Source organism: Vombatus ursinus, unplaced genomic scaffold (genome assembly GCF_900497805.2).
Source record: "Vombatus ursinus unplaced genomic scaffold, bare-nosed wombat genome assembly UNPS02014807.1, whole genome shotgun sequence".
Lineage (NCBI taxonomy): Eukaryota > Metazoa > Chordata > Mammalia > Diprotodontia > Vombatidae > Vombatus > Vombatus ursinus.
Window position 1 is genome coordinate 17,653,986 of NW_020954585.1, and position 23,968 is coordinate 17,677,953.

At 36.0% G+C, this 23,968-nt stretch overlaps 1 protein-coding gene across 1 annotated transcript in view; it reads right to left on the reverse strand.

Moving 5' to 3' along the window:
• Positions 1–23,968, reverse strand: part of ERCC6L2 (ERCC excision repair 6 like 2) — a 136,648-nt gene that overhangs the window by 24,724 nt on the left and 87,956 nt on the right. The window contains exons 15-17 of the mRNA XM_027875047.1: positions 23,387–23,467; positions 19,477–20,665; positions 15,358–15,512 (exon numbers count right to left, since the gene is read on the reverse strand). Coding sequence (XP_027730848.1) covers positions 15,358–15,512; positions 19,477–20,665; positions 23,387–23,467 — 1,425 coding nt within the window. The remainder of the gene's footprint in view (positions 1–15,357; positions 15,513–19,476; positions 20,666–23,386; positions 23,468–23,968) is intronic.

Sequence of the window (23,968 nt, forward strand, 5' to 3'; positions counted from 1 at the left end):
CTTGTAATATACCATTTTAGTGTAGCCCTGCTATGAATATTAAATATCCCTCCAATTATTTAGGTTTTTATTATTTCTGTAAAATATTATTTTATAGTTTTAATTATAAATTTTTCATTTATCAACCTTTATTTTTGCATGTTTTTGTTGGTCAGTTCCCAGATATATAACATATTGTGTTATAATAATGGAATTTCTCTTATCTCTTTCTCCTGGCTCCTGACAGTATTATACAGAAAAGCTGATTATTTTTGTGGATTTATTTTATATCTTACTATTTTACTGAAGTAATTAATTGCCTTTGACTGTCTAGAGTTATTTTAGTAAACCATCATATATCATCTGCAAATAAAGATGTTGTTTCCTCTTTGCTATGTTTATTACTCTAATTTGTTTTTCTTCTCTTATTGCTATAGCTCAGAGACAACATGCAATATAAAGAGAATCCTGTTTGATACTGGCTGTGTGACCTTGAGCAACTGAAAACTTCTTAGTGCCCCAGGTAACTCTCTAAATCTCTAAATTACAGAGTAAGTAGCAATCTGCATTTGTAAAGGAAATTTCTCTCTGGGGGCTCCCAACATTAATGAAATTGTAGGTTCATATTTTCCTCCTGGGTTCAAATTCAACGTTCATTTTTAACCAAACCTGTGACTTTGTCAGTCCAGGGAGGTCCCAGTGAAATTTCCTCTAAGAATGGAGATTAGTACCTTCTGTACATCTTATAGTTATACAGGGTTAACTAAGGAAACTGAGTGGTCAAGTTATTTGGAAGGATCACAAAGAGGCAGAGCTTGATCCCAGACCTTCCTGAGTCAGAGATCAGCTCTTTATCCAACATACCATACTTTCTATCAGTCTGATAGATGGAATTATTTCATCAAAAACATAACTTCATTAAATTTTATTACCTTGTTTGCAAAATAAAGTTCATTAATAAACTAAAAACCACTTACCTAGGCATATGATATGAAGAGATTATTTTGAAAGCATCCTCTCAGTAGGAACTCTTTGTTTTTAACTCTTGGTATAACAATATTTCAGTGTTACCACAACTACTTAAAAGTTCTTTGGAATTCTTGTGGCTATTATGGTTTTTCTGAATGAAGTTTATGTTACCATTCTGTTCAAATTACTATTATAATTTCTAAAAGAAAATTCCGTTAGAGATTTCTGCAGTACAATTATAGCTTTCTTTAAAAAAAAAAGTTACAAGGAAGGAGCAAAGAGTAATATTTATCCAACATACACCCATTTTTAGCTTCATTTATTTCATCCCCAACTGACACTTGTATAGGGATCCCCACTGTACAGGGAGTGACTATTCAAGGTTCTTTATGGGTTCACATATTAAGATTTTAGCTCATGAGCCCCCATTAATGGTTTAACTCTCAACAGCCAGCCAGTAAATGACTGAAAAATCCTACTCTGTTATGTCACTGCAGCATGGAGATGACCCTGTTTTCTTAAAATCTATCCAGGAGACTGCAATTTCTGGCAGGTTCAACCATGTGGAAAATGCTTCAAGTCTGGCTGAAGTAACAGAATGAGTATTTTCTAAGGACCGACAGAGCTAATTACAGAGAAGTACATCACCATAGGCTAGAGACACCTGTAAATGAATTCCTTTTTTTTTTTTTTGCTTTGGCAGCCCCTGTAAATGGCTCTCAGTCTTGTGTGGCCCCCTCCCATTTCTGCAGCGATAGTGACAAAGAAGCAGGAAAGGGGATAGAGGTTGCTAAAAATCAGACATATTCTAGACTGTCAATAAGCAATTTGACTGTTTGTATTCAGAAAGTGATATCCTTATCTAATGACCAATGATAGTGGAAATACTCACAGAGGAGCTAAATCTTACCAATCTTGACATTCGTGATCTAAACAAAACCAAAGGAAGCTGAAACTAAATGGAAATATGACTCACAGATATGCCTTAGAGAGGAAAAAAAAGAAACTGGTAGCAGAGGCTGTATCATTTTACCAGAATCATCGAAAAATATTATTTCATGGAATATTTAGACATTATACATTGAAGTGCTAATGGCACCTATAAAAAGACTTCCAAGAAGATAATTGTAGTTTCTGCATCAATATCAATTGCTGAGGATGAAGTGGTTGAGAAATTCTATGAAGAACCTGGTAATACCCTCTATGTCAAATCAACATATAACCCGATATCTGTTGACTTCATTGTAAAGTGGGGAAAGGCTGACGTTAAAGAGAAATATATAGGAAAGCATAGTTCAGGAAGAAGAAATAAGAAAAACTAAAACTTACACAATACTCAGATGCCTTACTCCCCTATGTCATGAAGACTTTACTGGAAAAAAATAACTGTCAGAGGCTGGAAATAGTGAACACCAAATAACTCCACAAAGAATCAAAAGAATTATATATTAGAAGCCAGGAAAATATTTATTAGTTATGTGGGAGTTATCCCTCAGTTACTTCTCTCTGTATATTCAGACCATCAACATTAGTTGATGCTAAAAGAAGAAGGAGGAAGGGGAATGAGATGGGGATGACAAGTAGGAGGAGGATGTGGAAGAAGAGGAGGAAGAGAATGAGGGGGGAAAGAGGAGGAGAGGGAGAAGAAAAGAGGAAGAAGGAGGAGGAAGAGAGGAAGGGAAGAGGAAAGGAGGAGAAAGAGAAGGAGGAGAAGGAGGGAGGAAGAGAAGGAGGAGGAAGAGGAAGAGCAGGAGCAGGAGAAGGAAAAGGAAGAAAAGGAGGAGAAAGAGAAGGAGGAGGAGGAGAAGGAAGAGAAGTAGAAGAAGAAGAAGATGACAAACTAGTAACAAAAAAAGAGAGGACACAGAATTAAAATGATTTAACCATGAATTATTTATATAAGTAACTGAAATTTTTTAAAAAGTGAAATGAGATGTTGACTATAATTACTTCATCCAGACGTTTAAATAATAAAGTTAACTGCCATAACAAGTGAACTAACAGAGACTAGAAACTGCCTTACTTGCCAAATGGACAGAGGCAATACCAAGCGAGAATATTAATTCAACTTACTTAACCTCTGTTTGCCTCAATTTCTTCAAATGTAAAATGGAGATAATAATGGTACTCACCTCTCAGGGTTGTAAAGATCAAATGAGACAATATTTACAAAATGCTTAGCACAAAGTGCCTGGCACATAGTAAGGCACTATATAAATGTTAGTTCTCATGATCATGATCATCAAGTGCAACATAAAACATGGGTATGTATGCTGGCTAACAGTATACATCACTGTGATGAAGCAGATGCAGGGAAGAGTATAGGTAAAAGAGGGAACCCTACTACATGTTTCTATCCAACGTGAGACAAGTTTGTTTGTACTGATCAGATCATACTCCAGGATACTGCAGAGCCTCCTGGAAGAAATCTGTAATCACTCAAAGAAGTGTGGTTTGTCCATTTATATGGGACAAGTGGACAAAGAATGTCCATTGGCTGGACATCCTATAGAGCCTGTACAATACATACATATCTGGGACAGTGAGCTGAGACCAGAGTTAAACAGGAGGAAAAGAGCAAGCTGTATTACTTTCAGGAAACTGCAAAGTTCTTTTACTGATTCCAAGGTTTCTATGAAAGTAAAGATCTACATTTTTTATACTAACATTATACCAGTGTTGTAGTATCTCAGCAAAACATGGAACACAATTGTTTCCAAACAACCTAAGATAAATACACACAGAGATCAACAGGGTGGTGAATGGTGGGTGTGATAAGGTCCAACATATAATCAACTGCAAATAATAATAATAAAATAACAACAACTAGCATTTACAGAGCTCTTTAAGGTTTCCAAGGCACTTTACATGTTGTCTCAAATGATCTTTAAACGTCTGTGAGATAAGTTCTATCATGATCCTCATTTTATAGATGAGGAAACTGAGGCTAGGAGCAGTTAAGTGGCAGGATTTGAACTCAGGTCTTCTGACTGCAAGACCAACACTCTATCCACTGTGCCACCTTCAGAACAAGAACAAGAGCAAAAGATTTCATTAAAGAACTGTGAGATAAGAAGATAAGATGGGTTAGTTATGTGGCAAGAATGAGAAATGAAAGGTAGACAACGAGAGTGCTTTACTGATACCCTCTTGATGCTAGAAAGAAGTAAAGAACATTTCCAGCACATTGGGTGGACCTGTGGTGGTGTCTCTTTGGGACAAGAATCACACAAATTTGGCAGGTATTAATGGGTTGCAACCTATTTCATTGAAAGGAACTCTCAGTTCAATGAGATCAAAGTTCCATTTGAGTACTTGAGGGAATCAGCTAGTTAACATAGTTATTTCAAAGCAAAGGCATTTGCTAAAATGTTATAGTATGAACAGCAGCAACAAAACATCTCCCCCATAAACTTGCGGTATACTCTCCTACACATATGTGAAGAAGAGTGGACACAGTTGTTAAGTGGAAAGACACACATACATAATGAATACTTGTGACAAAAGCAATTTATATCCTGGCACCAGAGGGCATCCCTGGAGTCTTCTCATGATAGATTCATAGGAATAGTTTTTATACTAGGTGAATCATTCTTCTGGGCCTTTCAAGCCTGCTCCTCACAGCATCTCTGCTTCATGCTCATAGTCTCTACCACCTCCAACTCTGGAATCAGCTGAAATCCTGGCCTTTGGCATACTAAGCTCTTTTGGAAGGAATGGGAGCATATACCTTAAGAAGAGGAGTAATTTTGGCTCTGGTCTCACTATTTCTAGAACAAAATCCCTACTCCAGGGGCTAAGGTCTCAGCTTCTCTCTCTACTCAACTAGACTCCTAAGGCCATGAGCTTCTGCTACATGAGGCTACTGCTTAGGAAAAGTGGGAGACAAATCCCCTCCCCTGCTTCACACTCCCAGGGATACCAGGGGAAGGTAAACAGACAAATATCAATGGGACTTTGGCATTATCTTTTATGATATCCTATCATTCCATTATCTTCTATGATTTCCTGTCATTCAGTATTGAGGGGCTTTGTTCTGTCATATTTTTCTGAGATGCCAATTGTTCTTAGATGATCACTTCTCACTGAGCAGAATGTCGAGCAGGGATTTGTGCACTAATCTAGTCTCTCGTCAAATGTATTCATACTTTTTTATGTTTTTTTTCTTCTTTTTATACACTGTATCGGTGATAGGATCAGTTCAAGGATCAATTTTGTATTTGCAGGGCACTAATAGCAGGTCACTATATAAAGGAAGAAGCTTTATTTGCCAACCCTTTGTGATCAATGAAATTTATAATGACAATAATACCTTTTAGAATTATGTCTTGAATTAGTACAGCTCTTCCTTTTTTTTTTTTTTTTTTTGCAAAAAAGCTCCACATGTTTCATATGCTGATCATTAATCACATTATTTCACTGTTCCTCACAAAATCTCCATAAAGCCTGATGCTTAGGCTTCTTATTGTGTCTAACTTAGTAAGAGAATAGGTATGTACTTTGAGCTCACTCTGAATTTTCCCGTTCTCTGAGTGCAACAGGTCTTATTTGAGTGGCTTATTGAGACTGAAAACTAACCACAATTAATCATTTTTACAAAGATAGGAACATGAAAGACATTTCATGACCTGAATTCAGTAATATACATATATTTCACATATATAACTACCAAAAGTTTGAGAAGCACTAAAACAACACACACACACACACACACACACACCCCTTAAAACAAATATTCAACTACAGAAATAAAGTTCATATAAGATGATGAAAAATACAAAAGGATTAATTCCATAACATGTTGAGATCACAACTCTAACAGAGCAAATTTGCTAACTAATCTTTTGTGATCAATTATTTTAAAGCATGACTCCATTCACTGTCTTAAAAAATAGTACAATGGAATGCTGCACTCTTCAAATTCTGCTCATTGTAAACTGTCTATCCCATCACTGCTAAATTCAAAAGCTATATAAACACACCGCAATCAAACCCGCTATAGCTGATAGAAATCCCTTATTAAAGTAATCTACAAATGCCCATCTAATACAAATACAAAAAAGAGGAGTTCTTAATAACACAACATTCTGTATTTACAGTATTCTGAACGGCACTTAAACCTGCACTGGGTATACAAAAGGCACTTCTCCCCCAGCCCCCCAGGCTGACAGCATTCTTAGTTCTCTCATTTACACCACACTGCAATAACATAAAGAGGGGTTTACCATTAATCCAGGTTTTACTACAAAGCATCCCGTTATTTCTCTGTCAAACACTGGCAAGAGTGCCAAGTGTCTGTCATCCAATTCAGGGGATTAAGTCTTCTTTTATAGTGTGATACTTGTACCAATTTATAAAAATACAGATATAGTTTCTTAGAGTTGGTCACAGTCTATATTTTGGCCTGGATTCTTGCCACAGAGGTTGAATATGACAGCTGGCAGGAAACTGAGGGGAGAATATATCCTCCCCTTTTCAGTCACCACATTTCAGTTGCCATAGTGATTAATCCTCAATTGAATGCTGTCTTTGTATATTTCTTTTCAGTAAAACTTTAAGTAAACTTAAGTTGAAAACATTCAGTTGATTGAAAAAAAGAGAGGTACTACATCACAAACAGGTACAGTAAAGTTTTGTGACATATTCCCCCATATTAAAAGAGCAAATTAACTTTAATAAGGGTTATCAACTCCTTTAAACTCTTAAATATCTCCTGTCTTTAATTTTAAAATACTGCCGGATAGGATCTTCCATCTTGCCAGGAAATGACTTGTCTTTTAAAATGTACTGTCTTAATAAAGAGCTCTAAAGCACCTAACCGTAATCCGAGGCAAAACTTTTATATATGTAGAAAGTGCCAGTTAAAAAGGAAACTTGGTATTTTATAAGAACCAAGTTTTAATTCAGTACACTGGATTCAATGTATTTTAATGAGGTTCTACAACGCATAAACTTTAAACTGAAAAGGATAAAAGGGCAAGCTAAGAGAAAACATTAAGAAAAATATATCAAAAAGAGTTCCAGACAACTCTCACAGACTATAAATTGCAGAGAAGGTGCTGACCTGCCTTGTGTATGAAGCTGCTCCACTTGTGACATATGAAGTTACTGGGAGCTCCTCACACTAATGAAATCACAGGTTCTGTCCTTACCTCAATTATCAGTAAGATAAAAACAAAACAAAAATAAATTATCATTCTATTTGAGGCTTTTTGCCATAAGTTTGAAATAATAATGGGTAATATATAGCTTTTCTCAGCTCAGAGAGCCTATCTACATAAAAAAGATTCTGCGGCAACAGTGAACCATCTTTTACAAGTTTTTTTTCTATTTTAAAATACTTTCTTCTTGAAATCTAGTTAAAACATTTCATCCAGTATATATGAAGTTTTTCTTCAAAGTGAAATTTCAACAAATTATTGACATTCATAGCTTTATGCAAAAAAATAGTTAGGATTTGTTTTGTTTTCTTAGAAAAAGGAACCTTGTATTTGCATCTGACTATATATACACAAAATAATTTGAAATTTGGGCAGTTTTCTTATAAAACAGTGACAAACATGAAATATTCAGAATAACTTGGAGCAAACAAATATTTTGGACAAGGGTGCAACATCAAAGAGACTGCACTGTAGGTGAGATGTTTAGGGATTTGGGGACTTCAGAAGCTAGAGTTTTTAGATATTTTCTAACACTGTAGAAGATTCTCACTTTCATTTTTCTATTTCTGTAAACCATTAGTCGGCTTTTTTCTTTCTTTCCAAAATTATACTCGTATCACCTACTCACCTACAAGCTATCATCTCCCACTCAGTGACACCATGGCTTATGATGTGTTGCTATGACTGTTATTAAGAGCACTCAAGCAAAGTTGAGAAGACAAAATGCAATCAGTGACTGAGTTTTTTTTCCCCTCAGTAGCTTTGTAGGACAGCTTCTTTTTTTAAAACTTAATTTATTTATTTTTTAGTTTTCAACACTCACTTCCATAAGATTTTGAGTTCCAAATTTTCTCCCCATCTCGCCCCTCCCCCCACCCCAAGACAGCATGCATTCTGAATACCCCTTCCCCTAATCTGCCCTCCCTTCTATGTCCCCCCCCATTAAACCCTTCCTCTTCTATTTTCCTGTAGGGCAGGATAGGTTTCTATATCCCATTGCCTGTATATCTTATTTTCCAGTGGCATGTGAAAACAATTTTTTTTAACATTTGTTTGTAAAACTTTGGGTCCCAACTTTTTGCCCTTCCTCTCCACCCACCCTCATTGAGAAGACAAGCAACTCGATACAGGTTATACTTGTGTAGTCTTGCAAAATACTTCCATAGTAGTCATGCTGTGGAAAACTAACTATATTTCCCTTCATTCTATCCCGCCTCCCATTTATTCTATTCTCTCTTTTGACCCTGTCCCTCCTCAGAAGTGTTTGCTTCTGATTACCCCCTCCCCTCTACTACCCCCCCTCTTATCCTCTTCCCCCCATTTCCTGTAGGGTAAGATAGCTTTCCATACCCAATTGAGTGTGTATGTTATTCTCTCCTTAAGCCAAATCCAATAAGAATAAGATTCACTCATTCCTTCTCACCTTCCCCCACTTCCCCTCCACTGTAAAAGCCTTTTCTTTTCTGTTTTATGTGAGATAATTTGCCCCATTCTATCTCTCCCTTTCTGCTTCTCCCTGTATAAACCTCTCACCCCCTAATTTTATTCTCCAGATATCACCCCTTCATCTTCAACTCAACCTGGGCCGTCTATCTATCAATTTATCTATACATATAAATTTTTTTTCCCCTCCAACTATCCTAATACTGACAAAGGTCTCATGAGTTACAAATATCATCTTTCTATGTAGGAATGTAAACAGTTCAATCTTAATAAGTCCCTTATGATTTCTCTTTCCTGTTTACCTCTTCATGCTTCTCTTAAGTATTGTATTTGAAAGTCAAATTTTCTTTTCACCTCTGGCCTTTTCATCAAGAATGCTTGAAAGTCCTCTATTTCATTGAACGTCCATTTTTTCCCCTGAAAGATTATACTCAGTTTTAATGGGTAGGTGATTCTTGGCTATAATCCTATCTCTTTTGCCCTCTGGAATATCATATTCCAAGCCCTGTGGTCCCTTAATGTAGAAGCTGCTAAATCCTGTGTTATCCTAATTAAATTTCCTCAACACTTGAATTGTTTCTTTCTGGCTGCTTGCAATATCTTCTCCTTGACCTGGGAACTCTGGAATTTGGCTACAATATTCCTGGGAGTTTTCCTTTGGGAATCTCTTTCAGGAGGTGATCATTGGACTCTTTCAATTTCTATTTTACCCTCTGGTTTTAGATATCAGGGCAGTTTTCCTGGATAATTTCTTGAAAGATGATGTCTAGGTTCTTTTTTTGATCATGGCTTTGAGATAGTCCAATAATTTTTAAATTCTCTCTCCTGGATCTATTTTCCAGGTCAGTTGTTTTTACAGTGAGATATTTCACATTGTTTTCTATTTTTTCATTATTTTGGTTTTATTTTACAATATCTTGATTTCTCATAAAGTCACTAGCTTCCAAGTGCTTCATTCTAATTTTTAAGGAAGTATTTTCTTCAGTGAGCTTTTGTACTTCCTTTTCCATCTGGCCAATTCTGCTTTTTAAGGCAGTCTTCTCCTCACTGGCTTTTTGGACCTCTTTGCCATTTGGGTTAATCTATTTTTTAAGGTGTTAATTTTCTTCAGTATTTTTTTGAGTCTCCTTTAGCAAGCTGTTGACTAGTTTTTCATGATTTTCTTGCATTTCTCTTCCCAGTTTTTCCTCCACTTCTCTTACTTGCTTCTCAAAATCCTTTTTGAGCTCTTCCATGGCCTAGGACTGATTCATATTTTTCTTGGAGTCTTCAGATGTAGGAGCTTTGACTTTGTTGTCTTCTTCTGGTTGTATGTTTTGATCTTCTTTGTTAGCAAAGAAAGATTCTATGATCTGACTATTTTTGCGCAGTTTGCTCATGATCCCAACCAATTACTTGAGTTTTAAACTCTTTGTTAAGGTAGGGGTCTGCTTCCAGTGTGGAGAATATACTGTGGAGAATATAGCTGTTTTGTGCAGCTGTTTTCAAAGATACTTCTAGGGACCTATAAGTTTTCAGTTCTTCCAAGGTGGTACGATCAAGGGCGAGATGTTTACTCCTTTCCTGGACTGTGCTCTGGTCTATGAGGGACCACAACTACCCTTTTCTGCCTTGGAACTTGAGGAGGATTCCCTCTCCACTGCCACTACAAACTCCACATGCCAGCACTCCTCCCAAGACTGAGACCCAGATCCAAGCACAGTCAAAGCAAGAGAATCCTGCCTCGACACCAGCAAAGAGATCCCTGCAGTCCTCCTTTGATCAGCCACTCAATCCCCACTCTATTACCCCTACATTACCTTAACTCATCTTTTAACCTCTTTAACTTTTTAACATCTTTAACTCTTTTAACCTCCAATTTATTCTCTGTCTTCTCAACAAAGCTATAAGACTAGAAATTGGTCAACCATACCTCAACTGGGGAAAAAATGAGGCTGTGAGATTTGTTTTTATGTTCATGGTCCAATTCTCTCCTTGTGTCCTAAAAAAAGGCTAAGAAAAAAAAAATCCAGGAAAATGCAGAGCACTCAATTAATTCTTTGACAAAAACATGAAAAAATAACCTAAATGAATATCAAGAGATAATTCTCTTTCCACAAATTCAAAAGTCAATTATACAAAATTAAAAAAAAAAACTACACTGAGAAATATTCTGTGGGTTTTTTTTTTTTGTTTTGTTTATTCTCCTTCCTAACTAAATAAATTTTCAAGAAGAAAAGGATATTTAAAGATTGGAAGCTTCATGGACTTCTCTTGACTCTTCATTCATTGCTCTCATAGATAGCAAATGATAATTAAATCCAGAGATAACTATTCTAACCACCAACACCAACTAGGACCAGCTGCCACCAATAAACAGGTAAACCCAGCAGCTCTGGAACAAGCCATTCCCCATGAGCACCAGGTTTATTTCTGGCCTGCCGCCCCCTGCAGCCATCACATCCAGAAGAATAACCCTTGGGGAGTAATTGACTTTGTAGGTGCAGCCACCACAACACTCATAGCTATCGAAGAACCATAAAAGATGTCTAAACCTTGGAATTGTCCTGTGGTTCAATGCATAGGGCTTTATCAACGGAAATGACACTAAAGATGATTCATCACTACCTGTGTATGCCTTCCTGATGCACCTCAAAAGGATTTCTTATCTGCAGTTCAAATTTCCTATAGGTTTTGCCCACTCCCTATTAAAATGGTAGCACCTGGAGAACAGACATTCTCGTGCTTTTCTATCTATATCTCCAGCTCTTAGCACAGTGTTTTACATAGAGTCACTACTTCACAAAAGCTTTTCAAAATTAATTTATTGTCTACAATAAAATTACAAAGTGATTTTTCTTATATCACCATAGAGCGGTCACAGAATTTCAAAGAACAGACGATGTGGAGTTTTTCTATATTGAAAGAAGAGGTGGAAATCACAAGAGAAACCTCCTAAGAGATCTCTTTTTGTGAGGAAAAATACTATACTTCATAGCTGATGCAACTCTCAAATGGTTATGTTATTTCATTTGTTTCTCATTATAATCTTGTGATGTAGTTAGTTCAAGTATCATTATTCCCATTTTAGAGAAAAGGTAAAAGTGGGAGAAGAGTAGGTGACTTATCCAAGGTCATACAGCACGGTGGTGGAAAAGCTGAACCTCTTACCCAAATTTTTTGTTATTCCAGATCCACACACAAGAGCTTGCTATATATAAAACTTCCCAGGGATGGGACATGGATTATTGTGTAAATCTAAGGATTATGTACAGTGCAAATCTAAAGATTATGTACAATGCAAATGTGATTTTTTAAAAAGTTTAGCGTAAGGTTTTTTGTTTTTTGATGTTGTTCTTCTTTATAGTTGACTGTAGGATCTATCTCCTAAGTATTCCTAACCATGTAGAGGAGCATACTTCGGGCAATGAACTACCAAGACAGATATAAATAACATTAGCTGACACACATAATAATTTAAAATTTGCAGAGCATATTACATATGCTATCTTATAAGTCCTACAACAACCTGTGAGATAGGAGCTGTTACGTACACATTTTACAGATAAGAAAACTGAGGCTCAAAGTCTTCTTGACCAGGGCCATGCCATTAGGAAATATCAAGGTACATTTTTAATCCAGGTCTTTCTGAATTGAAGTTCAGTGCTCTACCCACTATACTATGCTATCTCCACATTACAAGGATATACAATAACTATGTACAGAATGAATATAAAGATAATAAATAAAAAGTAGTTAAATATGTTTGAGAGGGAGGAGACAAGAATTTGAAGGAATGAGGAAAGATTATACATAGAAAGTGGTGCTTGAACTGTGTCTTCAAGGGACAGCCCTTCTAAGCAAGAGGCACAGAGATGGGATGATGAGTTATGTGGCTGAATAGAGCAAATGCCGGTTTTTCTGAATTGTAAAGTATAGAAAAAGGAATGAAGTACAATGAGATTTTAAAGGGATATTGGGGCAAGGTTGTAAAGGGCTTCCAAAGTTAAACAGAGTTTATATTTGAACGTAGGAGCCATAGGAAACCACTGGAGTTGACCGAGTAGAGGAGTAGCACATTCAGATCCTCAGTTCAGGAAAGTCACTTTGGCCTTTACATGTAGGATGGACTAAAGTAGAAAGAAATTTGAGTCAGAGAGACCACTTAGGAGTCCATTACAATAATCTAGGCAAGAGGTGAAGACCTAAACTAAGGTTGTATGTGTATGAGTAGACAAAAGAACTTCGATATGAGAAATATCATGGATGTGGAAATGGAAATACTTGGCAGCTGACTGGGTAGGTATGGTGAATGAGCATAAGAAGCTGGAGATAACACCAAGATTACGAACTCAGAGAACCAGGAAAAAGTGTAACGAAAGCCCAGAGAGGACAGAATGTCAAGGAGGAGAAGGTGATCACTAGTGTCAAATGCAGCAGCTAGGCAGAGAAGGATAAAGACTGAAAAAAGACAATCATATTTGGCAATTCAAGATCTTTGGATCTTGACTCTGGAGAGAGCAGTTTCAGTCAAATAATGATGTTAGAAGCTAGACTGCAAAGAGCTGGAGAGGTCAGCCAATGATTTGGCCTTTTCCTATGAAAATATGTTTGTGTTAGCACCTAGCTCCCAGGGTTGTTGTGAGAATAAAATGGGATAGTATTTGTAAATGCTTTGCAACTTTAAAGTTCTATACAAATGCTAGCTATTATTAACTATTGGCTATTATTATTAACAATTATTAATTACAAAGGGAAAAAAAGGAATGTAAGTTCTTTGGGGATGAAGTTTAATTTTTTCTTGGCACCCCCAAGACCTCATACAGGTCCCAGCACACAGTACGCACTTAATAAATGCCTGATGATTGATTTTGGGGCAAAAAATAGAAAATGTGTGCAAAGAATGGTACATAGTTTTTAAAAGCCTAATTAAAATCTTAATTTAAAAAATTTTGGGATGTTCTTGGCCCTAATAAAGTAGCTATCTTGCAAATTAAGAATTTTTGTGCCTGTCTTTGGTTTACTTCTCATACGTTCTCAGTTAGTTTCTAAAGAAGGTCCTTGAACTACGTGAAACAGTTCTGGGAATGCTGCTTTATGGGTCTAGAGACGGCCCTGAAAGCTGAAGGTTCTTTGCTCCATTCCTAGCAACATGTCTAACTCAAAGCAATTTTACGATATTTGTGCCTTTTTCTCTTAAATACAAATTGGGAATAATACTACTTAACAGATACCTAACTTTAATCCTTTGATTACCACATACAATTAAGAAGTATTTTGTTCAAATACTAAATCTTGTTATTCAAAAAATTACATAAGTGATCATAAGAAAAATTACTCAGAATCACAAAACTGTTTTGAAAAAAAAAAGTAATTTTAGTGCTGAGGATGTAAGGTAAGGCAATGGAAGGTAAGGAGAATGTCTATTCATTTAATTAGATGAAATCATCTAATAGAAAACTAACCATACATTCTATCGCCAGTAGGAAGCTCTGGAAGAAGTTGCTTGTGTGCTAAATAATCTGAAGGATTGGATTAACTGAGGTCTCCACTTTATTTCATATGTTTGGGCATTATTATATTGATCTTAAAATTATCTACAGAATTAGAGAGATATGGTTATGTAGAATTTTTAATTTAGCCGAAGCCCTTTCTTTAACAGTTTCTTAGATATGTGTTTCCTACCCACTGGCCAGTAATAGATTTTTATGCATATACAAAGTTTTTTTTTCTCTTTCTCCCATTTACTACCAAAGGTTCTTATCTCTTCTTGTTGTTCGGTTGATCAGTCATATCTCACTCTTCATGACCCCCTGATGTGGTTTTTTTGGCAAAGATACTAGAACAGTTTGCCATTTCCTTCTCCAGAGGATTAAAGAAACTATAGGTTAAGTGACTTGACCAGAGTCACACACAGCTAGTAACTGTCTGAGGCTGGTTTTGAACTCAAGTGTTTCTGACTCCAGGTCCAGCACTCTATCCACTGAGACATGTAACTGCCCTCTTACAACCGATTAATTTAAAATACTGAATATTTTTGCCATTCCTTCTTCTGAATCCTAATCCCTCTATTCCTGAACTCTTCCTTCTCCCCAGCACTTGGTCCCTATTACCTGATATAAATAACAGAATTCTAACCAGGAATTTTGGTGCCTGGGTAAAATTTAGTTGTGGTGGAAGCACCGGGGGGACCATTTTCTAGACAGCTTGTCCTAAGATTGCTTAAGAGATATGCTAAGATGTTTTCCAGACAAAATACAGTATTCTTCCACATACCTATTAATGAAACTGCCTGGAGTGCCGAAGTGCCTTCTCCCCATGGATATAAAGTAGTCCTGGAAATCAAAAACTCATCTATTATTCATCTCTAGGATGCCTGAGAGTGGTGATACCCCTCTACCTAGGGCCATATCAGATCTTTGTCTGAAGGAATGACATTTTTCCATCAGACCCTGTCCTTGCCTACTCCTTATTCCTGACACAAACTGTTAGTAATCTGGAGCATCCTTGCTCTACCATTAAAGGCTGACTGTGAAGAGGAAATATGTCTCCCTTCCACATAGGAAAAACCCTACTTATTTTCTCCTGGATTTGGCTCTGCTCATGAGAGCTATCTGACTCAAAATGCTGGGAGCCAAATGGTCTGTAATAGGGAATATAGATGCTTTATCCGATAAGTAGTATAGCTTGGGTTCAGAAATCTTGTTCTAGAAGGCATATGGAGGTCTTTTCATTCCTATGGCAATCACTTTATTAGTAAATCCATTTGCACAATAATTAGATAGGCTCCTACATAGTGGCCTAAAGGTGTTGTGTGTCCTCTTACCTTAGTGCTGCATACTGCTATGTTAGCAGGGAGCTGGGAAAATTGTTTCAATTCAAACACATCACGTGTGGCCCATCGGCTCATATGATTTTCTGCTTTGCTTGATCCAATCACATTCTGGTTGGAATGGATATAGGCAACTTCTCGAACACCATCTGAAAAATGATAAAAGATGCCCCTTGGATGAATTTGATCATTATCAAAAAAAATTTCAATTCAATAAATCAGTATTTTATCATTTACTCTGTGTAAGAGAAACCTGGGTTTAAGTCCTGCTTCTGACACATATTGACTGTGTGACCCTGGAAGCTCATTCTCTAAGAGAGAAGGTGCTGACCTGCATTGGTAGAGGGAGCTACTTTACCCAGGAGATCCCTATGTCAATGAAATCCCAGATCCAGTCCCAATCCCTATTCTAAATGCAAGGGACTACACTAGGTACTGCGGTTATAAAATAAACAGGATATACTCTCCTGCCCATAAAGACCTTATAATCTATTAAGAGAATTAGATATATATAACAATTAGTATGACACATGGTTGAACAGAAAGGCAAAGGAGAAGACTAGACAAAGTTTTATGAGAAATTTGTGAAGAAAGACAGAAATTTTTGCTCCAGAGTACGGGAAGTGGAGAAAGGGAGACGAATCAGGAGAGCTTCATTAAGGAGGCAGTATCTAAATGAGTCCTGAAGAAAGAGAATTTTAATAAGACAATATGTAGGAAAATGCATTTTACGCATACGTGATAGGATAGCCCATAAAATGAATGGAGAAGATGACTATCTTATGTGCACTTAAAAAAAAAAAACCTAAAAAACTAATGTATTAATAAATCTATTATTATTATTTTATTGTTGATTCTCTAATGAAACAATCAGGCCATTACTTAAAAAAATCATAATTCTAATGCTTAGTAGGTATTTAAAATTTTTCCTTTTTTCTTGAAAACATTTTAAATTATTTAGATCTAACCTTTCCCTTCCATCATGGTCAAAGAGGCCTGTTTCCAGCAATTCAATTTTGTTGACATTCCTAACTTTTACAATTGAGGCACATTTTGGCCAACAGAAGATTCATGATAGCAGGAATGTACTTCATTTAAAGAACAGTGTTGGACTCATCTATTTTGTTTAGCATGTTCGTGACACAGTGACAACAGAAGCATGGGGTTTATGGTTAAGGGAGTTTTATCTGATTGATTTTATTCAACTTTACTATTTGTATTTTATCTTTTTTTGTACCCATGCCCAGAAGATGTCAAGTTTGGTAATATTTTAGGAAATGAAAAAAAATCAGAAGGAAGTTTAAATATGGCTAAACTCTTTATTGTTTTGCTTCTAGACACCTATAATTTATTTTTAAATTATGGACATAAATGATAGGGAGAGAGCCAGAATCTATGAAAGCTCCCTCCAACAGCTCTGGCGATGTACTCACTATCCTGACCTGAAATCCTGAACTATTTCAGTTTTAGGCCTCTCTCAAACAGAACCTGCCAACCATATAAAAAACTATGAAGTGTTTTAGTGGGATGAATAAAACTGTAACTATTATTCCACTTACATTTTCAAATCACCATGCTATAAAATTTAGCCACAAAATACCCATGGAATTCTCAAAACATATTTGTTGGTATAAACACTTCACCAATTTTAACATCCAGAAAGATAAAAAGAAGCCATTTAACTTTTTGTGATATGAAAGAAGAAAAAAACGTAATTTTTAAAGAAAAAGGTACACCTTTCCAATTAGAGAAAACTTTAAATCATCATGTAGCATTGCAGCAGGCATAGTCTATTCAGCAGCTTGGTTCTAAAAATCTGAATAATTTTGTATTCATGATACTTTTAAATTTTTGGTCCTGAATTGTAATTCCAATAGTATGGGGAACTCCAGGTATGGAAATTCTTTCTGCCAGCACAGATCAATAACCTCTCAGTACTTAGAGGCTTGGAGAGTTGCCTGATTCACTAAGAGGCTAAGTGATTTGGTCCACTGTCATAGAGCCCATTTTATCTAGCAAGTAATGATGCCCTTCACATGACAACTAAAATGGCTTAAATTAGTGATATGTCTCAAAAAAAAAAAAGTTTTTCCCCCAAAATTCCTCTTGGATGAATTGTGCAGCAGGCCCTCATCATCTTATGCCTGAGTTATTGCAACAGCTTTTTGGTTGGCTTCCTTGCCTCCAATCTTTCTCCATTCTTGATCATCCTCCACCTCACTGCCTAAATGACCTTCCTAAAGTTAAGGTCTGACTTTTGCCCATTCCAGTGGCCCCCTCTCACCTCCAGAATCAGACTGAAAACTTTGGCTTTTAAAGTCCTTCATAACCTTTGTAGTTTTCTTATATTTTACTCCCTTCCATGAACTCTGTGATCCAGTGACACTGGCCTGTTTGCTCTTCCTGTAACACAAAATACCCATCTAATCCTTTACTCCCCCCCCGCCCACATCCCTGGAATTCTCTCCCTCCTTATGTTCTCTCCCTGGACTCCTTGGCTTTATTCCCTGGTTAAAAAAAGTCTTTCTCGATCGTCCTCAACACTAGTGCTATCCCTGTGTTGATTATCTCTGATTTATTCTCTGTATATTTTGCTTATACATAGCTGCCTGCATGTTGTCTCCCCCGTTAGAACGTGAGCTCCCTAAGAGCATGGACTGTCTTTTGCCTTTCTTTCTATCACCAGCACTTACCCCAATGCCTGGCACATGTAGGTACCCAATAAATGTTTGGTGACTAACATAAAACTAAGTATATTTCTCTAGGTACTAAAGAAAAAGTTTATGCATTTTTTAAAAAAGAAGCTATATTGAAAGCGAAAATCAAACAAAAACTAGTTGGAACTAGTTGAACAGCTGAACTCAAAAAGTGGTTCAATGTCAATTTGGAAGTTCTATTGTGGAGCAACCTAGGGATCTGAAGTTGGCCCATTTGCCATTTTGATCAGTGATTTGGGTAAAGGATAGAGCATGCTTATCAAATTTGCGAATGAACTACTGCTATGAGAGATGAGTATCACATTGAATGATAGAGTCAGGATCAAAAAAGATCCTGACAGATTAGGATGTTGGACCAATACAGTAAAAAAAAGTAATAAGACTGATGGAAAGTTCTCCAGTTTAAGCTCAAAAAATTAACTTCACAAAGACAAAATGAGGAAAGCATAGATAGATATCAATTTGCCTATTAACAGTTTGATGTGGCAGCTAAAAACAAACAGAAAAAATGAGACCTTAGGCTCCATTAAAAGAGACTTAGGATTCAGGACTACAGAGATGCAAGTACTGTGGTACTCTGCCCCAAGCATCTGCAGCATGGTTTGAAGCACCAAGTTTTAAGAGGTTATAAACTGTAGAGCATTCAGAGGACTGTGACTGGGATGGTTAGGGAATCTCAAATGGGAAGCCACATGGTACAATGGAAAGAACACTGACTTGGAAGTCAGAAGACTTGAGTTTAATTCTTGCCTCTGTATTCTTAGTACCTGTATTAACTTGGGCAAATGACAAATCTCCCTGGGCCTCAGTTTCCTCATATGTAATATGAGAGAGCTGGACGAGACGGTCTCTGAGTTTTTTTCAAGCTCTAGTTCTGTGATCCTATGATATTACACCATACAAAGATTAGTTGAAGGCACTATGGATGTTTAGACTGGAGAAGAGAAGACTCAGGGAGCCATGAAGCTGTTTTCAAGTACCTGCAGGACTATTATGTGAAATATTAGACTACTTGTAAGAATCTTGGCTCAAAAAGGAACAATTAAAAGAAACTAAAAGTTGCAAAGAAACAATTTCGGGCTTGACATGAGGAAAAATTTCCTAACAATAAGAGCTGTCCAAAGAGTAGAATGCGTGGGGTTTCCCCAGTAGGTAGAAAAGTTCCCTCTAACTAGAAGCCTTCAAGTAAAAGGTGGATAACCACTTGCTGAGTATACTGTAGAAGTCATTTTTGTTCACATAAGGATTGAAATAGATGGCAACTTCCAATTCTGAGATTCTGTCATCTGCATAGAATTAAAAATTGAAGCCACACAAATTGTATAAGGGTGCTAGATGGGAATTTCTAATGGTGCAAACGTTTTAATAAAAATCTTCAGAGTAAATTTATAGTCACCTAAAAAGTTATCCATGGATTCGCCTTTCTGTTCTTGAACAATGTCATTATCTTCATTTAAAATTATTTTGAGTTCCCTTTGTGGAAAATTGGCATTTTTCTTATTATAGCCAGTAGATTCTGCTGAAAAAGAAAGCCTGCATTTCTTACTTTTTTGCCTACGACTTTGTCTGGAGAAACTGATTTTACTGGCTGCTGAATCTTCATCTGAAGATGAAAAATCATTTATATTCTGAGAGTCACCTTCTAAATCTGCTGAATATAGCTGGCTTGTTTCCAGCTTGTCATGAAGCCTCATTTTGCTTCCTGTTTTGGGTTTAAACTTAACAGAACTAATTGTTCCCTTTCTTATCCTTGATTCTGAGGATATTTCAATATCATCTGATTCATCACTAATATCACTTACACTTTTCCTTTCCTTTATAGATTTTTGGACAATATTCTGTGGATGGTTTATATTTTTATAAGTTGAGTAATTTACACTGAAGCCAGATTTCTTGGAACCTGACCACTGGTCAACACTGGTGGTCATTTTAAAGGGGTTTTCTGTTTTGGAATTTTTAGAAAGATCAAAGACTTGTTCATCATTCTTAGGGGAATGGAATCTTTCAGTTGTAAATTGTGTTGGAAAGATGACATCACTAGCATCTGAACTATCTTCTGCCTCTGTGGTCTTAGGTGAAGCACAGGGCAGTTCATCTTTATTTTTTAAGTCCCTATCACTCTCAGAATCAGAAGAAACATTGCATTTTCGAGTCTCTGTCCTCCTTTGACATTTAAATTTTTCTTTTTGTTTCAGGTTGCTGGTTACTTTCTGATTCAACAAGGTATTGCCAGGGCTCTGACTCTTCTGACAGCCATTAACCCTATTATCTTTTGCTTCTGCTAGATGGTGCAAAGATTGATCATCAGAATTTTCATCATTAGAATCAACATTTTCATCACTATCCTCAAACAAATCACTTTTTTCCTCAAAAAACTTAGAGAAACCACATTGAAGTAAAGTAAGCTGTCCTGGAGAAACTGTAGTGTTATTTTTATCAGAAATTTTGTTTTTAGCAGTTCTTGTCCTCGAGCTTCCCATGGATTCCTCATCACTGAAGTCACAGCAGAGATCAAATACTTCTTTTTCCACTACTTCCTCAGACTGTCTTTGTTTTTTATGTTCTTGACATTCAGGATCTGCAGTCTAAATTGTAAAAGAAAAAAAAGAAGAAAGAAAAATGGGAACATCCAAGGACAAAACATTCCAATTCATCATCATTATCAATGGCCATTTCCTCTTGAGAATCAATAAGAACACCAGTACAACGTCTGCTCTTATTCTTATGGTGTTTTAAGGTTTATAAGTTTTTATTTTACTAAAAGTAGCACCTGTTAAATAACAGTAGCAGTGGAACTTAAGGCTTATTTACAAATAAGTTATTCTCAATTTTGTTAATATAACACAGAAATACTTAAAAGTATCTGTGATTTTACTGATATGGGTATTCCCTCTAGTAATTCATATCAATACCTATCCATGACAACCAATCCTTGACAACTCTTGTCCACAGACTCTCACAAATTCACCCAATATGCTGGGAAGCCTTACAGCTTCTTTTGACGTTGGGTATGATGTAACAGGAGGCAGGTGGTACAGTGGAAAGAACGTTGGATTTGGGGTCAAAAGACCTGAGTTTGAATCCTAGCTCTGCTATTTATTACCTGTATGATCAATGACAAGTCACTTAATCTCTCTACCTCTCAGTTTACTCAACTGCAAATGAGGAGGTTAAATTAGAGTCTCCTAGATCCCATCCATCTTTAGATCTATGACACTATGATCCATTTGTTAGAGAGACATGTTGGTGCTAAAATTTATAACCTTTTCATATGACTCAATAGATGGAAAAGCCTACTAAAATCTAAGTTAAATGCAGATAGATATAATATATGTGAATGGTGGTGAAAAACTTTCATTCACCTAACAAATCAAGATATAGAAAATGAAATTTTAAAATGCATTATTTGGTGCTGAGTGAAATGAGCAGAACCAGGAGAACACTGTACACAGCAACAGCCACATTGTGTGATGACTGACTTTGACAGACTTAGCTCTTGTCAGCAAAGCAAGGACCTAAGACAACTCCAAAAGACTCACCATGAAAAATGCTATCCACATCCAGAAAAAGAACCATGGAGTCTAAATGCAGATGGAAGCATACTATTTGCTCTCTTTTTCTTTTGTTGTTTTGTTTTATTCCTTCTTTCTCATGATTCCTCCCATTAGTTCTAATTCTCCTATATATCATGATTAATGTGAAAATATGCTTAATATGAATGTATAAGTAAAGCTTCTATCAGATTACATGCTGTCTTGGGGAAGGGGGAGGAGAGAAAGGGGGAGAAAATTTAAGACTCAAAATCTTCTGGAAGTGAATGCTGAAAACTAAAAATAAATAAACCATTAAAAAAAATAAAAAGGCATTATTTCAGCCTAGTCTTTTGGCTTTTTGGACGAAACAGGACTTAAATTAAGGCACACTTAATTATTCGTAGGGAAAATCCAAAGCAGAGGAGCCAATCCTTCAGGATATGGAAGTCAAAGTTCTCAATCTAAAGAGCTGGAAATAAATAACCTCCTGTTATAGAATTAAATTCTGGGGTTAATGCAGTTTGGAAGAAATTTCCAGGCAAGCTTTCAAGCATCTAATACTCAAAAATTACAACAGTTCGCAATCCAAAGTAATCAAAACACAAATAATGACGGAAAATTGGTTAAAAATAAGAGTAAGATCCATAGACTCCTCTTGGCCACCACTAGTAAATGCAATATAAAGATATTAGGAAGTAAGTTCTGTAACAAATTTAAATCCAAAATTTTATCATATCATTGGCAAAGCTTTCAGTCAGTAGTAAAGCATACCTTACTGAAGGTTGAAACAGAATTAAAAATATTTTCTATACAAGAAAACTCTCAAGAGTTTAATATTTATATAGAGTCATGGGCAGAGAATCAGAAAGGATGTAAGAGTCCAATTTCCTCACTTTAGAGTTAAGGAAATTGAAGACAAGGGAGATTAAGAAACTTGTCAAAAGTAACACAGATTCTCATTGTCAGAGGTAGGATTTGAACCCAGGTCCTGTGATTCTAGTGTTCTTTCCGCTACACCATGTTGTTATTGTTATTACCTAATTATGCTTCTATCAGAATATGATGGCAGTATACAATATCCATCCCAAATATCAAATTCATTTATAAACATCAATTTATTGTGAATTACAAATGCTTTTTTAGATGACATTTGGAAACATTATGTATTTTAATTTCATGTAAACTTTAAGGATAAATTCTCATGCTACATCAATGTCCTAATGATGGGGATGATAATTTTCTACCAAAGCACTGTCATTGGATCAGAATAATTACTATTATAATTGAGACTCAAAGCAAAAGAAATGGTTTGGTTCAAAGACAGTATTGATTTGATTTCATTTTTAGAAAATATATGTTGGCTTCCAGTTTGAACTGATTCACTTGATTTTCTTTTTAAATTTTACATCAATTCGTTTTTCAATAAAAAAGTTATCTTCTGGTTTGGTAGTGATTCAAATAAGCATAGTTCAAAATTTAATTTGATGGCCATCTGATTCAAAGTCCTGCTATAAATGCACTTAGCTCAAAGCTTTTCTAATGTTTGCTGAAAATTCAAGAATGGAAAGTTGGTGTTAATGACAGTCTTAACTAAAGTTTCTGTGACAATATTTCTTTGATTTTTTCTGGAATGAACCTCAAACAGTATTTTTATTTTCTCACCAATATGAAAGATTTTTCTTGGCACATATAAACATAAAAGAAAGGAGAAAAGAAAAATCTCCAGCCATATACGTTTATGCATTCTGGGGCAGAAACCCAAAGAATACTCACCATTTCTAATTTGTGTGCTGGAGGTCCTTCTTTCAACCATGTAGTGGCTGTCATGACCCCTGCTTCCACTTGGCCTTCCCTCTACAACAGCAACAAAAGAGAATGCAAATCACTTAGAGAAAGCTATGCAAACTATGCAATAAAAATAACCAGATCAACAAGAGAACTGGTTTGCTAATTTTCAGACTTAAGACAGAGAAACTCAGTGAGTCTGCCTTTTCTCTCAACATTCTTCTTCAGTTTGCAAAGTACACTACAAACATATAATGTTTTTTAGACACTTTTAACTTTGTTATTTTAAAAATTTTATTTTTCAGGCTTAGTAAAACAGGCATAGTTTTCATCTAACACTAAAAGCATTATGGAATTATCCAAGTGAAACATATTAATGTATAGCCACGTATAATGAACAGTTACACATAATTTAAAAGGTAATATAATTTAATGCCTGTGTATATGACAATTACTACAAGAATCTAAATAATTATAAACAATCCTTGAACAGCAGTCTTGGGAAACTGATCAGCTAACCTGCAATTCTAATTATTGCTAAAAAGTCCACAGGGCAGGTGGGCCACGCTA